Source organism: Tachysurus fulvidraco, chromosome 26, assembly GCF_022655615.1.
Source record: "Tachysurus fulvidraco isolate hzauxx_2018 chromosome 26, HZAU_PFXX_2.0, whole genome shotgun sequence".
Classification (NCBI taxonomy): domain Eukaryota; kingdom Metazoa; phylum Chordata; class Actinopteri; order Siluriformes; family Bagridae; genus Tachysurus; species Tachysurus fulvidraco.
Window position 1 is genome coordinate 8,346,875 of NC_062543.1, and position 16,027 is coordinate 8,362,901.

General features: G+C 35.8%; 1 protein-coding gene and 1 long non-coding RNA gene across 3 annotated transcripts; both read left to right on the forward strand.

The window, feature by feature from the left end:
* Positions 1-762: 762 nt before the first annotated feature.
* Positions 763-12,495, forward strand: LOC113655085 (kynurenine--oxoglutarate transaminase 1-like). 2 transcript variants are annotated; one of them, XM_027165377.2, is made up of 13 exons: positions 3,474-4,182; positions 4,422-4,512; positions 5,358-5,505; positions 5,720-5,869; positions 7,702-7,788; positions 7,901-8,026; positions 8,125-8,245; positions 8,371-8,447; positions 9,981-10,070; positions 10,220-10,406; positions 11,688-11,764; positions 11,866-11,952; positions 12,184-12,494. In XM_027165377.2, the coding sequence occupies exons 2-13, from the start codon at positions 4,460-4,462 to the stop codon at positions 12,262-12,264; spliced, it is 1,284 nt and encodes a 427-aa protein (XP_027021178.1). In that variant the 5' UTR covers positions 3,474-4,182; positions 4,422-4,459; the 3' UTR covers positions 12,265-12,494. The 2 variants fall into 2 exon arrangements, with proteins under 2 accessions (XP_027021181.1, XP_027021178.1); XM_027165380.2 differs by lacking the exons at positions 3,474-4,182; positions 4,422-4,512 and adding an exon at positions 763-1,007 and having other exon boundaries at positions 12,184-12,495.
* A 1,734-nt stretch (positions 12,496-14,229) lies between these two features.
* LOC113655143 lies at positions 14,230-15,124 on the forward strand. Its single transcript, XR_007139568.1, has 3 exons — positions 14,230-14,501; positions 14,694-14,778; positions 14,989-15,124. It is a non-coding gene; the product is annotated as an uncharacterized LOC113655143 (long non-coding RNA).
* Positions 15,125-16,027: the final 903 nt, after the last annotated feature.

The following is a 16,027-nucleotide window of genomic DNA, read 5'->3' on the forward strand; positions in this document are numbered from 1 at the left end:
GGAGGAAGGGTGGAGAAGCTCATAGCCCAAGTTTCTTGTTGTCCATTGTTAAGTTTCCACAGTCTGTGATGATTTGGGGTACAGTGTCATCTGCTGGTGTTCGGTCAACTGTGTTGGTTAAAAAAGTCACTGCACGCATTGACCAGGAAATTTAAGAGCATTTCATGCTTTCTTCTGCTGACCAGTTTTTTGAAAGATGCTGGCATTGTCTGGGGTCCAGGAGTGGCTTAGCAAGAGGAATGAGACAACTGTAGCCAAATTCCTTGACATGTCTGTGTGGTGGCTCTTGATGCCTTGACTGCACCTGCCCACACTGCCAAAAGCACCTAAAGTTGGTTAAATAACCACAGTGTTGGTGTGCTTGACTGGCCAGCAAACTCACCAGACCTGAACTATTGTCAAGAGCAAAATGAGAAACAAGAGACCAAAAAATGCAGATGAGCTGAAGGCCACTGTCAAAGAAACCTGGGCTTCCATACTATCTCAGCAGTGCCACAGACTGATTACCTCCATAACATGAAGAATTGAGGCAGTAATTAACTAAAAATCTTTTTTATTGGTCGTATGAAGTATTCTAATTTTTGAGAGTGAAATGGTGGTGAGTGGTTTTTGTTAAATGTGAGCCAAAATCATCACCATTAAAAGAACCAAAGACTTAAATTACTTCAGTCTGTGTGTACTGAATTTAAATAATACACAAGTTTCACTATTTTAGTTGAATTACTGAAATAAATAAACTTTTCCACAACATTCTAATTTATTGAGATGCACCTGTACTGTAAGGAATAGCTGTGACTATTCCCTGCCTGGTCACTAGGGGGACATTCTGTCAGTTTTTGTGTGTCTTACACAATGTGCCTGTTCCACGTTATCTTACCATCCTCAAAGGTTAGTGATGAGAGAAATTTTAGCAGTGTGGCAAACCCCAATGGTGAAAGGAGTGGAACCAGTTGTGGTGTTTAGCTGTGGTATGCTGAAATGCTTTTCTGCTACTAAGGTTGTAAAGGGTGAGTATTTTATGTTTCTATATCCTTAGATGTGAACATTAACTGAAGCTACTTGTTTTTAAATGTTTTGTTTTGTTTTCATTGTGCTGCTGCCTTATGATTGGCTGATTAGATAACTGTGAATGTTGAGGTGTAAAGGTGTTCCTAATAAAGTGGATGGTTTTTTTTTGATAAATGTACATATTAGCGGCATTTGTAGGAGGCTGTTGCTATGGCTTTTGAAAGGGAATATAAACAGTTTATCACAAAGGAAAGCTACTTCTCATATTTATATTTATATGTAGCATGAAAGATTAAGCCTACAGGATGATAACAATACAGGGGCTCAGTACCAAGAACTTCCTTAAGGGCTAATAATCAAACAAGTGTAACCAATGCCACTATCTACTCTTTCTTATCTAATTACTCACTGATGGTGTGATCACTATAAACTAGATAGTGTAGAAATCGCATCTATCTGCATTTACATTCAAATTTTCCCAGCACATATACACTCCATTTGACAATGTCAGATGAACCATCACCTTGATTAATTTTCAAAAAATGCACAAAATCTTTCTAGTGGTTGTCATCAAGCTAATGACAACCTCAATAACTGCAATAATTTGCCTAGCAGTAAATGGAGTCAAACAAATGTAAGAACCAATTCAACTAGCTACTTTTTCTTATTTAATTACTCACTGATAGAGTAATCACTATAAACAAGATAGTGTAGAAATCTCATGTATCTGCATTTCCCTACAAAAAACGCAGCACACATACACTGAATTAGCAGTAAATGAAGCGCAGCTTGGTAGGAATGGTGGATTTGTAAACAGTAGACAGACAATGTTAAGACACATTTACAGTATTAAATCTGATGTCTTTCTCCAGTAGAGGTTGACCTGAATGACCTGAACCCCAAGGATGAACCCTATGACTACAGCTTTGTCAAGTCGCTTATTAAAGAGAAGGGTAGCTATAAATCACAAGATGTTTACCTTTTCCAAATGACACCTGTTATTTAATGAAAATGCACAGGATGTGTTTTGGATGTTCTTTCAGCATTTGGGTACTCTCTGTGTATCTGCATTTTACAGACAAGAAAGCAGACCACAGTTTCAGAACTATATACGAGAATGTTAGAAGCATAAAATTGGCTAGAATGTGTGTGTATATATTGCAATGTAATTTTCCCTCACCGGAATTATGGGGTTCAAACCTGATTCAGCATGACAATGTCCCTGATGTCCCTGCACAGTTTCCTGAACTCAACCCTAGTGAACAACTTTGAGATGATTTGTAATGCCAACTACACCCCAGGCCTCCTTGCCTGATCTTACTAATACCCTTGAGGCTGAATGAGCAGAATTACTCACAACCACAGTCAAAATCTAGTGAAAAGCCTTCCCAGAAAAGTGGAGGCTGTTACAGCAGCAACATGTGTCACAAAACAGATATTAATGGCCACTGTTTTGCAATGAGATGTTCACCGTGCCCATATGACATTATTATGTTGGCTTGGTAAAAGCCAACATTCTGTTATGCTACTGGAGATATTTTTCTTAGCCAACTTTTCATTAATTGCTACTACTCCTAGAGCTTTCGAGCCACATGCACCAAATTCAGATATGTAGTAGACCCTGGTCTGAAGTTTGTTGCTATTACTTTTCTAAGTGATCCGAATTCCGGCATTCACGGTACGGAAGCTCAAAATGGGTTTTTTACCATAGACTCCCATTATAAAATTTGGAGGTTTATAACTCGGCAAGATTTACACCGTACTCTGCCAGGTTTATTACATTTGGGATGTACATTACATTACATTTACCACACATCTATCTATCTATCATTCAATCAACATTAAGAATTGCATGTACTATTTCTATGCAGTATGATAATAAGTAGAATCCCATAATAACTGCAGTATTGACATGAAATGTCCAAACCTTCAGTAGCCACTTTTCTCTAAAAGTATTGGCACCCCACCGGGTATTCTGGTGACGGCACTCGACACCACGTGACGTCACGTGTAGCCCCGCTCCAAAATAAGCAAAATCAAAAATTAGCACAACATGGGCATGTGATATATCAAAACATTCAGAGCAATGAGGGGAACTTCCTCCAAATGTTTTGACACCCTAGGCTCCACTAGATTTCATACTGTAAGCTTTCTGTGCACTTGCCTCCAAAAAGAACCAGCCTTTGTGAATACTTGCTTCATCAAAGCCAACATCAAAGTTTGTCGCGATGATCTTTACAAATCTAGTTGACATTATTTACCTACCACTGTCACCCAAATGAGGACAAGGTTCCCTTCTGCCCCTGGTTCCTCTCAAGGTTTCTTCCTCATATAATCTCAGGAAGTTTTTGCTTGCCACCATCACCTCTGGCTTGCTCGTTAAAGAAAATCTTTAGAGATAAATAGTAACTTATTTTTATCCTTTATACTTTACATTTTAAATTGAATTGAATATGGGTCTGATGGTCAGGTTTCTATATAATTAGGTAAATATAAGTTTTGGCAAACATTTACAAAGGAACACATTATTAAGGAACTGCAGTGGACTATGACATTGTTATTTACTATTTTCATGCTGTTTAGAATATTCTTTCCTACTGGTTCCATGCTAATAATTTACAAGCATTGTCTCCAGGATACAAAGAATCACGTGTTTGAGTGTGGAAATCAAAGTCACAGATCACAGATTATGGCAAAACAAATCAAGCTCTGGCAAAGTGCTTCATTGTGAAAAGTTTCATTTGTTCAATTCAAGCTTCGAAGCCTTTGTGTTGAGTGTCACACCCCTACTTTTCTCATTTCCTCATTTCCTCATAAGGACTCCCAGACTGGGTAACAGCTTTTACCCCAATCCACAGACACCTGCATACTTCCAGTTCCTGTTGCATTTTATTTATGTCCTCATAAGACACATCAGGAAACAGTTAAGACAGAAGTACTATATATGTATCTTTTTTTTGGTTAACCAAAAGTAATTCATGCAAATTCAAGGGCAACTCTTAACATATAATTTAAATACTGGAAAGTCTAGAGGAGTGGTAACAACATTCCGTAAATTCCCATAAAGTACAAGGCAGAGTAGAGATCAAGAAGACAACAAAATATTACTTATTAGGTTTGTTAAAATTTATCAGGTCAGTTTTGGTCGAGCTATTCAACTATTCAGCTATTTTGGTAAGCAAATAAGTGTTAATAGTGTTGTCTTTTTCTATTATATTTTTTATTTATTTAATCATTTGCTTGTTAGCTTCTTTTGTTGTCTAATGTCAAACTGGTTCAAGCTTTGGTTGCAGTAATTTTGTAGCATAGAAATGAAGGTAATACTGTATGGATAAAATACATATTTATTCACACAAATATAATGTGTGATTATAATGTTTTTTTTTTATTATTATTTAATTGTTTTTCTTCAGGATAAACTTTGAAACAGGTTCTTGCTTTACACAACACCATGTCCTGCAAGCGGCACACACCCAGGAGTGAGGCAGTCAGCAAAAGTATATGGTATCCCAAGATAATATGCTTCAGTTTTATTAGGAGACACCCTAGAGCTTTAGCTTTCCTTTTTTTCTGGCAGTAGACACCTTCACCTTCTAGTCATGATGTCATGATAACTTAAGCTGTTTTGCAGATTTTTTTTTTTTTGATGAGAACTAATCTTTATTTTGTAATTCACTGTTTTTATTCTGATAGAACACACCAACTTATGAACTAAATGAATGTTATGAATATGAACATGATGAAACACCAGAACCACCCCCCATCCCACACCTATCCCATCGCACCCCAGGACCCTTATAAATACAAAAGTAAAACAACATAAGATCAAATAAACATATATATAAAAATATACAAACAGAATTGGTAGTAATATTAACAACCAAATGACATATTTACTAAATAACCAACATCTTTGAGCTTATGGAAATTCAGTTCTTCCACATAGATAGAGTAGCAGGCTTTGCATGGTTAGTCCGTGCAGAAGACAGATCCAGGTATAGCATTTCCAATAACGAATGAATCCAGTGCTTATCAGAAACGTCCTGTTTTGCAGATTTTCTGTGCTCTTACTCCAAACATGTTCACTTGCAAACCGATGCTGTTTGCTCTGAAACCTCTCCCACTTTTCATATGCACACGCAATTTGTAGACTCATTTGTAGTGTTCATGGGCTAGACCTAAACAGAGTCATATAAAAACATTAAAAACAAACATTTTGTCATAAAAGAAAATGTAGTTACTGTATTTACATATAAGCTTATACCCACTGCCTGGGTTAATTATAAATATACACAGGAGCATGCCAACATGATATAGACTTTGATTTTCACCATTTTGTTTACTACAAGGTTAGAGCTTTTGCAACTAACTGCTGACTACAAGGCTGTGAACCTGGGCCAAGGATTTCCAGACTTTCCTCTAGCCAGCTTTGCTCAGGAGGCTCTCTCTAATGCTGTCAATGGAGGCTTTCATATGCACCAGTACACACGTGGTCATGTAAGAGAGCTATTCTTTTTCCATACATTCTTACCACTAACATTCATTTCCCTTATCCTAAAGTTGATATGTAGGTATTTTCTTAGCAACCCATCCTAAAAAGTAAATTTCTTCAGGTTCTCCCTTGATGATTCTTAATTAAAAATGATTTTTAACTTAATCAGTACCCCATCTAAATTCAGTTTATTAACGAAAGGTGTAATGTGATCTACAGGGGCATCCACCTCTTGTCAAAATCCTTGCCAAATTCTTTGGGAGGATTTTGGGCCGAGACATCCATCCCATGGAGGACATCCTGGTTACCATGGGAGCCTATCAGGCTATTTTTTGTGCAGTTCAAGCTCTGGTTTATGAAGACGATGAAGTAAGTCCCCTAAAGTAATATTTATCACAGCTAAACTCCGGTAAATAATAGAAAGTGTTTGTATTAAATCCTTTTTAATGTAATGCTGATTTTATAGTAAATTGGACAAACTGGAGTATAATTTCAATTGAGCTCTATATGGCCATACGTTTGTGGTCTCATGAACATCAATATTATATATATTATATAATATACTATATTATAAATTACAGTAAGTATTGAACACGTCACTATTTTTCTCAGTAAATTTATTTCTAAAGGTGCGATTGACATGAAATTGTAAATGTTGGTAACAACCCATTCAATCCACACATGCAAAGAAATCAAACCATAGATGTCCGTAAATTAAGTTATGTTTAATAATGTTAAATGACACAGGGAAAAAGTATTGAACACATGAAGAAAGGGAGGTGCAAAAAGCCATGGAAAGCAAAGACAATCAGTAATTAGAAAGCAATCCTTCCCCTTGTCAATGCAAATTAATATCAGCTGGTTCTGTCCACACTGATGGCCTATAAAAAGGTACCAAGGTATCACACAAGAAACATCTCATGATGGGTAAAAGCAAAGAACTCTCTTAAGACCTTCGCAACCTTATTGTTGCAAAACATTCTGATGGCATTGGTTACAGAAGGATTTCAAAACTTCTGAATGTTCCAGTGAGCACTGTTTGGGCCAAAATCCGTAAGTGGAAAGAACATCCAGGACTTGGTGCTCCTCGCAAAATTTCTGAATTATCAGAAGTGTTGTCCAAAAGCCAAGTTGTGACAGCCACTTGTGGACAGCTTCAGAAAGACCTAGAATCAGCAGGTACAGTTGTTTCAAAGAAAACAACAAGTAATGCACTCAACCGCCATGGCCTGTATGCACGCTCACCACGCAAGACTCCACTGCTGAAGAAAAGACATGTTGAAGCTCGTTTAAAGTTTGCTGCACAACATTTGGACAAGCCTGTGAAATACTGGGAGAATATAATCTGGTCAGATGAGACCAAAATTGAACTCTTTGGATGCCATAATACACACCATGTTTGGAGGGGAAATGCCACTGCACATCACCCCAAAAACACCATACCAACAGTAAAGTTTGGAGGTGGGAACATCATGGTGTGGGGCGGTTTTTCAGCATACGGTACTGGCAAACTTCATATAATTGAAGGAAGGATGAATGGGAAAATGTGAAGAGACATTCTTGATAAAAATCTGCTGCCCTCTACCAGGATGATGACGATGAAACGAGGGTGGACATTTCAGCAAGACAATGATCCCAAACACACAGCCAAGGAAACTCTCAATTGGTTTCAGAGAAAGAAAATAAAGAATGGCCCAGCCAATCACCTGACTTGAATCCAATTGAAAATCTATGGAAAGAACTAAAGATCAAAGTTCATAGAAGAGGCCCACGGTACCTTCAAGATTTGAAGACTGTTTGTGTGGAAGAATGGGCCAAAATCACACCTCAGCAATGCATGCAACTCGTTTCTCCATACAGGAGACGTCTTGAAGCTCTCATTACCAACAAAGGCTTTTGTACAAAGTATTAAATATGTTTCAATAAGCGTGTTCAATACTTTTTTCCCTGTGTCATTTAACATTATTAAACATAACTTAATTTACGGACATCTATGGTTTGTTTTCTTTGCATGTGTGGATTGAATGGGTTGTTATATATAATAAATAGTATAGCTCAATACTAACATTAATATTAAGTCCCTCATTACTGTTAATAACTAATAACCTTCACTCTTCTGTCAAGATTTTCCGCTAGATTTATTTTGGGAATGTTCATAATTTTGTTATCCTTCTCTATCTTTCTCATGCGTATCGGTCTAGGTGATCATTTTAGAACCTTCCTATCATTGCTATGAGCCCATGACGCTAATGGCAGGAGGAAAACCCATCCATGTGCCCCTCAAGCCTGTGAGTGTTCATTTTAAAAAACTGTAAGGTTGTTTGGTTGGATTGTACATTTTTGAATTCACCCATAATTTATTACACATACAAAGCTGGGGTGATTGTGTTTATCCTACAGCGAAAAGTCACCGGTCCAACTGTGTCCAGTGCTGATTGGGTGTTCAGTTCTGAAGAGCTGACCAGTAAATTTAACTCTAAAACAAAAGTTATTATCATTAACAATCCCAGTAATCCACTGGGCAAGGTGAGTTCCCTCCACTTTCCTCCAGATATTAATCTGATGTGTAAATATTGTTGGCAAACTAGACAAACTATTTTGTTTGCAAACTATTTCTTTTGTAGGTATTTCAGAGGGAAGAGTTACAGATAATCGCTGACCTGTGTATAAAGCATGATGTTATTTGTATCAGTGATGAGGTATATGAATTGCTTACGTATGATGGAGCACAACATATTAAAATAGGTAAGAAAAATATATATTTAAGAACCTTTAGGACCTAGGCAAAGTTCTTAATTTGTAATATAGTGGAATAGTTCAGTTAGAACCAGTGTGTGATATATCATGTAATGATAAATATCCTTTTACAGCGACTTTTCCTGGCATGTGGGAGCGCACTGTTACCATTGGGACTGCAGGCAAGATCTTTGGCGTCACTGGATGGAAGGTAATGGGGTCATACTGTGTAATCCACTTTCATTAAATATATCACAGTTTGCTGTTGTGTTTAGAATGTATTCAGATTTTTTTACATCATGAAAATGTTTGACAATATGTTGAAATATTACTAAAAACAGAAAAGTTAAATATTGCATTAAAACAAGAATTAAGACCCTTTATTCAGTTATTTCCTGAAGCTTTTTGAGTTTGATGCTAAATGCATAGTAGTCCTTTTTACCTGAAGGCTTGTTTTTGCTCTCTTAAATGCAATGGGGTTTTTTATATAGACAGATATATGCTTTTCTAAATCATTGCTGATGAACTGAAAATCTGAAAATTAGGGGTGAACTGATGATTAATACAAATGAAAATTTTAGAAATTTTTAATACATTTCTAAATTTTGTGAAAGGGCCATTGGGACACTGAAACTTTGTTCAGAACTTGTTCAAATTTATTGAATTGAATTGAATGCAGAGGGGGGGCACGGTGGCTTAGTGGTTAGCACGTTTGCCTCACACCTAAAGGGTTTGATTCCCGCCTCTGCCTTGTGTGTGTGGAGTTTGCATGTTCTCCCCGTGCCTCGGGGGTTTCCTCTGGGCACTCCGGTTTCCTCCCCCGGTCCAAAGACATGCATGGTAGGTTGATTGGCATCTCTGGAAAATTGTCTGTAGTGTGTGAGTGTGTGAGTGAATGAGAGTGTGTGTGTGCTGGGAAAAATCTCCCTAAGATGACATGAGGAAGAAACCTTGAGAGGATCCTTCATACAAGTCTCTTGCTTCCAGATTTGAACAGATTTTTTTATGAATGTCCTATAGTTGGCACCATACATATTGCCTTCCCTACAAAATAATGCAACCATCATCATGCTTTGCTGGGGGGTGGGGGAATTCGGGCTTGTGTTCTAAGGGATACAGTATAAGCACTGTTGAATTAAAATGTTCAGATTGTACAACCTAACCTTTTGATAAACTAGAAACATGATTTTATATTACTTTTTATATATAGTTACTTTTTTTCTGACCACTCTTTCATAAATATGAGTTGTGTGCAGTATTTAGATGATGACTGTCCTTCGACCATCTACAATCTACCCTGTTTCTCTCTCCAACTCCTTCAGAGATACCCTTGGCCTCTTGGTTGCTTCTCTGGCTAATGTAACCTTTACACAATCACCTGGTGGATGGCCTATACTAGACAGAGCTGTGGTTGTGTTACCTTGTACTGTACCACAGACACCTTGTGAAAGATCTCAACATTCCTTCTCTCCACACATTGCTAACCTGACTTGGTCATGTAGGTTATATTACGCAACATGAGGAGAATCAGCTGCTTGTTCTGTCACTTGTTACTTTGGGATTTCTTTCTGTACTAACCTCTCTAACATAGATTTACCTTTATGGTATTCTTAAACCCTGATCTATTCAACAAGCTTGACATTTCAATTCACATTCAAGCTTGACATTACAAGTCAGTCTGGATAAGGGTGTCTGCTAAGTACAATAAGAAATTTATGTAAGAAACTGGTTTAATTTTTTTTAGGTGGGCTGGGCAATAGGACCAAGACACATCTTGGGTCACATGCAAAAAATCCATCAGAACTCAATACAGCATTGTCCTACTCCAACTCAGGTACATAATCCAAAATGAGTACAAAGGAATTGGATTTTGAAAATCAAAACAATAAACATGAATTCTATGGAATATAATCTTAGCCATAAAATATATTCAGCAATACACTAAACAACTGCATGATCTTAAAGTCAACTTATTTTTTGTAGGAGGCTGTTGCTGTGTGTTTTCAGAAGGAATATGATGCATTCGGTACAGAAGAAAGCTACTTCACACAACAACTCATGCTGCTCCAGGCTAAACGGCTCAGGTTAATTGAGTGCCTGAGGAGCATCGGGCTGCAACCGTTTGTACCTGACGGCGGCTACTTCATCGTCACAGACATCTCCACCTTGAGTGAGTACTCACACACAGTATCATAAAACATGCAAGGCAAATCAGGGAACTTGTACAAATGCCTACATGAAAGGAAATTGTGAAAAAGAACACAGTATAAAAGTATAGTACAATAAAATAAAAAACTACAATGCTTATAATTACATATTGCAGAGTAACTATACATGTATAATAATAAATGCAGCACCATCTGCACAAATACATCTGCACAAATACTGCCCAACTTATTTAAATGTTTCATACATTTATTAGAAACACTGAAATATTAGATTTAGTTTAGTGTTAATCTTAAACCCCTTTTATTAACACCTACCGATATTGTAATACATGTTTTGCATGGTCCCTCTGGAATAGGCTCCAGGCTTCCCTCGACACTGCTTACAATAGGTAATTCGGGTTTTTATTTTGGGAAATATGCATCTATATATGCAGTGCAACTTGTCTGGGCAGGTTTCATCAAGGCTGCCTCTGCCTTTGATCTATTCATATTTCCCTTCATATGGGAAAGCACGGTCTATGAAAGCCGATGTTTTTTTTGTTTGTTTTTTTATCAGACCAAAGAGCCTTTTTTGTTTTCTTTTTGCTCATGGTATAAAAGTCTTTTGGGAAGGCTCTTTTGGGAAACTCTATCTGGTCACAATATCAAATAAATTCTGATGATCAGTTTAATAAAAGTGAAAGTTGAGTTCTTGGTCACCTCCCTGTCTTCTCTAAGCTTCTCCATGTGATTATTGGGAGAACTCTTAAAGGGGTGGAACCTTGTAACCAATCACTAAATCAGTAATGAACATGACTGACATGTTAAAAGTAAACATATTGTCACCAATCAGACTCAAAGGCGCTTGGAGCTGCATTAGTGAGTCTGTAAATTAATTCATTGCAGTTTATGCAACTAGTAAAGCTGGTTATTTTTATTTCTTTTAAATGTAAATATTGAATAGATAGATAAACTTTATGGATAAAGTTGTTACCTAGATGTTATTACCACCTTTTGTGAAATTTAGCTAGCTAATGAGTAGCTTAGCAGGTTTTTAGCATGACAGTGAATTTAGAGATTTAAACATTGTCTTGGTTTATTTTCCACAAGTGTCTAAAAACATCCTGAACATGATTATAAGCTAGCAACGGTAAACCTACCTATAATTGATATTAGACGACCCTGTTATGAAAAATTGGTGTATGGATTTGTAAGGCTACACATTCTTTCCATGGATACTGATTATTAAATCAAAACCCAAATATAGTCTGTACCCAGTATTAAATGCTATGTCTTTCCTGTAGAAGTTGATCTGGGTGAACCAAACACTAAGGATGAACCTTATGACTACAGATTTGTTAAATGGCTTATCAAAGAGAAGGTAAGAGATTTAAACATCATATTGATTAGAAAATAATATCATATATTCAATGTTGTTTTATAGTGTCAAATTAACTGGAGGTCTATTGTATGTTATTTTAGGGTTTGAGCACTATCCCTGTATCTGCATTTTGCAGCCCGGAACACAAGGCTGATTTCCAGAACTACATTAGAATCTGCTTTGTGAAGGTGATTTGATGTATGAACTCTTTACAGTGGTACAAGGCCTATTCATGTTCTATCAAAATAATACATTCGTTTTTGATAAACATTTAATTAATAAAGTAGCTAGGAGATACTTGCTTATTATAAGAGAACTGTTTGTGGGAGTACGATAAGTGCCATTTAAATATAGTTTATACTGTGGAACATGTATTACATCACAGTGCAACATTGAATTGTTTTTTCTTCTATGAACAGGATGACTCAACCCTAAAAGCAACTGAAGATATCCTGAGAAAGTGGAAAGAGGAAAAAATACAGGATACAGATTCTGTCTGAGATTTTCAAAGTATATAAATGTTATATTGCAATATAATGATTGATAATCAAGCAAGTAGAAGAATCTTGTCATATTATAATATTGTTAAAAAATAGAGGCTATACTCATGTTTTAAACTCATGCAAATAAACTCTTCTGGCATGTATATAATTTTAAATATTCTTATATTAAAGATCTACATCATGGTTCCCAGTGACATGCTGTATATCAGTCATTCTGAATAACAATAAATACTGTTATATTAACACCTGATTGATGTGTTGTGTACCTACCTTACCCGCAGGTAATTTGGCATTTTTCAGTTGATTTTCATTGGAGGCATACCCAAATGCTAATTACATATGTTACTGTGGTTCTGTTATCCCAACATATCCACCAGGTTATATCAACCAGCCAATGATAACTTGGTAATAAATTAGAGGGTTGTGTATTGTATAATAGGAATATTTATTGCAAAAAATATTTATTGCATTTTCAAATCTATGGCTTCCTACTCACTAACACTAACACTAAACACTATTCTCTCTCTGGCAATGTTGCCTCTCAGTGACTCGCACAGAAAGCATTATTATTTATTTTTTTTCCTCCAGCGTTATTTAATCTATGTGATTCCAAGGGAATTGACATCCAAACTTAGCTGCTGTTATGCTATTTATATTTCAGCATTTATACTAAACCAAAAAAAATATCAGCCATGTTAAAATATAATTTTACAATACAATGCTGACTAGAGCAGCAAAGGATTACTTATTAGACATATATAACCTTATAAATCAATGCAGACCTCCTCAACCCTAGCTGTTTTTTTTTTTAAATTACAGTACAGTAGGAATATACTAGTAGAGCACTAATTATATTTTTGTACTATTAATTGTTTAGCTGTACAAACTTTCTTGTAAGAGACAAACTAAAATTAAAAGTAAGCAAAAGATTCAAATAATTTTAGTTTACTTAACCCTCCTGTTTTCCTTTCCTGAATTCTTATACAAATTAGGAGCGAGAGTCAACTTGACCTTGTTGGTTTTGACTGCTTATAAAAAATGAAGTATATATTATGGCCATTTTCACCTTTATTTAAATGTATTTTGCAGAAAAATATATAATAAACCTTATTCATATACAAAAATGCCCCATTTTTTAGTAAAACAGAAATTTTGAATTATTTTCACTATAGAGGCACAAAAGTTGATGCATAATTGCAGGCTGGTATATTTCAAAGCCAGGAGATTGTTTTGAAACCATTTTGACCATTTTTAATGTCAGCAAATAATAAAACCTGTTTTCTTATTATACAATTATCACCATTCTGTGTGATCAGCCTTATATTTGTTACATTTGTGTGTGTGTGTGTGTGTGTGTGTGTGTGTGTGTGTGTGTGTGTGTGTGTGTGTGTGTGTGTGTGTGCGCGCATGTGTGTGTGTGTGTAGCATCATTTCGGTAGATCATATTTTGCCCTCTACTAGGCAAAGGCATATCAAAATTGTGAAATATTTACAAATATGTAGCTTTTTTTGTGTGTGTGTTTGTGTGTGCATGTGTGTGTGTGGTCTGTGAGTGTGTGTTTTGGGTGCCTGTGTTAGTGGACATTTTATGTGTGCATTTTTGTGTCTTCTGTGTATGTTTGTTCATTGTGCTGCAAAGGGCAAAAGTGTGACCTATTGCCCCACTAAATGTGGCCGGGTCCAACTGACCCTGGACGATCCAAAACGCATATATATAGTGGTCATATATATAGTGGTCTGAACACATAGTTCAACGAAAATAGACAAAATTAATTTTCCTTGCAAAGTTCATAATTTGGAACAATCCTGGTAAATTTCAGGCAAATATGTAGAAGAAAACCCAAGTTATGACACATTAAACTTTCATTAAACTTCCCAGCCAGGTCAGATAGACCCGAGGAAAATAGGAAGGATTTAACTTGATTTTTGTTGTCACAGAGAGACAAGTCTGTGTGTAGTAGTCCTATGGTTAAGGGTGTAAACATTATGAGTCTATCCCTTAAGGTTTCATTTAAATACTGCAATGTTTCGAATTGTCATGTTACAAGAGGATTTACTTCGGAAAAGCTATGTCATTCCCATGACCAGATAAAATAGGTAGATAAATATTAGATCCATCTATATACTGTACATTCGTCGGTCCTATCTACAGAACGGCATTTTACTTGTCTGAGTATTTTTTGTTTAAATTCACAGTTACAGAGACTGTTTTCTGAAGAATTGCAACTGTTTTGGTAAGCAGAATTGTTTTAGACTATGACAAGAAGATTATGGTGAAGCTTTACCTGAATATATGGTTACAGTTTCATGGTTTAGTGTTTGTATACATGAGTATATCGATTGGTTTATTTAAATGAATTAGTTTAGATAATTATTAATATTGGCTTTACATGCTTGAACATAATTCATGCTGTGTTAATCTACAGATTTCAGTGTAATTGCTTTTATACAGACCATGTCCCTCAAGCTCCATACACCGAGGACGAAAGAAATGGCCAACGATGACAAGTGGTAATAATTTACCCACTATTTTTTATTTAAAGCCAGCAGTTACCGCGGTATGTGTAAATTAAGTGTAAAAAAGCTCCCATGTAAAATTAATTGTTCTACTGGTTATATAAGTTGATGGTTTAAGGTTGTTACACATTTTTAATTTTATTAATAAATAAATGGTACTTATATGCAAATGAATTAATTTATATATTTAATTCATCCATCCAGTGCCTTTCCCAGGAATACTGGTGACAGGCTGGTTAAAAACTTATCCCAGGTGGACCATGAACAACTAGAGGCAATTTTCAGGCCATCAATGTCTGTATGTTTTCAGGCACATTAAAGAAAACTAAAAAACTCGAAACCTAACATCCAATTTTGTTTGTGTGTGTGTGTGTGTGTGTGTGTGTGTGTGTGTGTGTGTGTGTGTGTGTGTGTGTGTGTGTGTGTGTGTGTGTGTGTGTTAAAGCTGTATGCAAATATTTTTTTTCTTTAAAAACAGATAGTAGGCTATTTACAGTAGCACCTGAAGTCAACTAACAGGTTAACAACCTCAGTTAAGCTCATAAATATATGGACAAAACTTGTATAATAGTACAAGTCACTTAATTTAAATGCATGATATAGAATTGAAAACTTGAAAATTTCTCAATTCACATCTTATCTACATGCAACTTTTCTGAGACAATTAGATTTGTTTTTGTTGATTTGATGTTCTTGGCATTTCATAGATTCTAGAAATTCACATACACAAAAATGAATGTATAAATTAATAAATAACTAAATAAATAGAAGTTGGATAGAAATTCCAAAAAATACATGTACATTTTTAATGCTCAGATTTTGTTTTGTTTTTTTGTCAGAGGCTAGGTACGGTATAGGTATATTTTAAGTTTTCAGTATTTTTTCAATTGTAACTACTCATGTTTAGCTGCTGAGTAGTGAACCTTGGCCATGGATTCTCATTCTTGTTTAGTCTCTGAATTTGTTAATTTGCATTTAAAGTATTGTATAAAATAAAAATGCAGGCTGTAGTGCTTGCTTTACTTTAAATTGCCATCTGTATTAAACTAAGCCCAGTCATTAATTGCTTTACATAGTTTTAGCAAGGAAATGTGTTATAAAGTCTTAGGTTCGACTGGGAAGTTTATATCTCCCAGTTGGCCTGAGGAGCTGGAAACTGTAGCCAGAGACAGACAGAAGTCTGAGCTAACATAATCTGCCATCTTGAACCCCACAAAGAAATTTATTACAATTGTACTTGCTT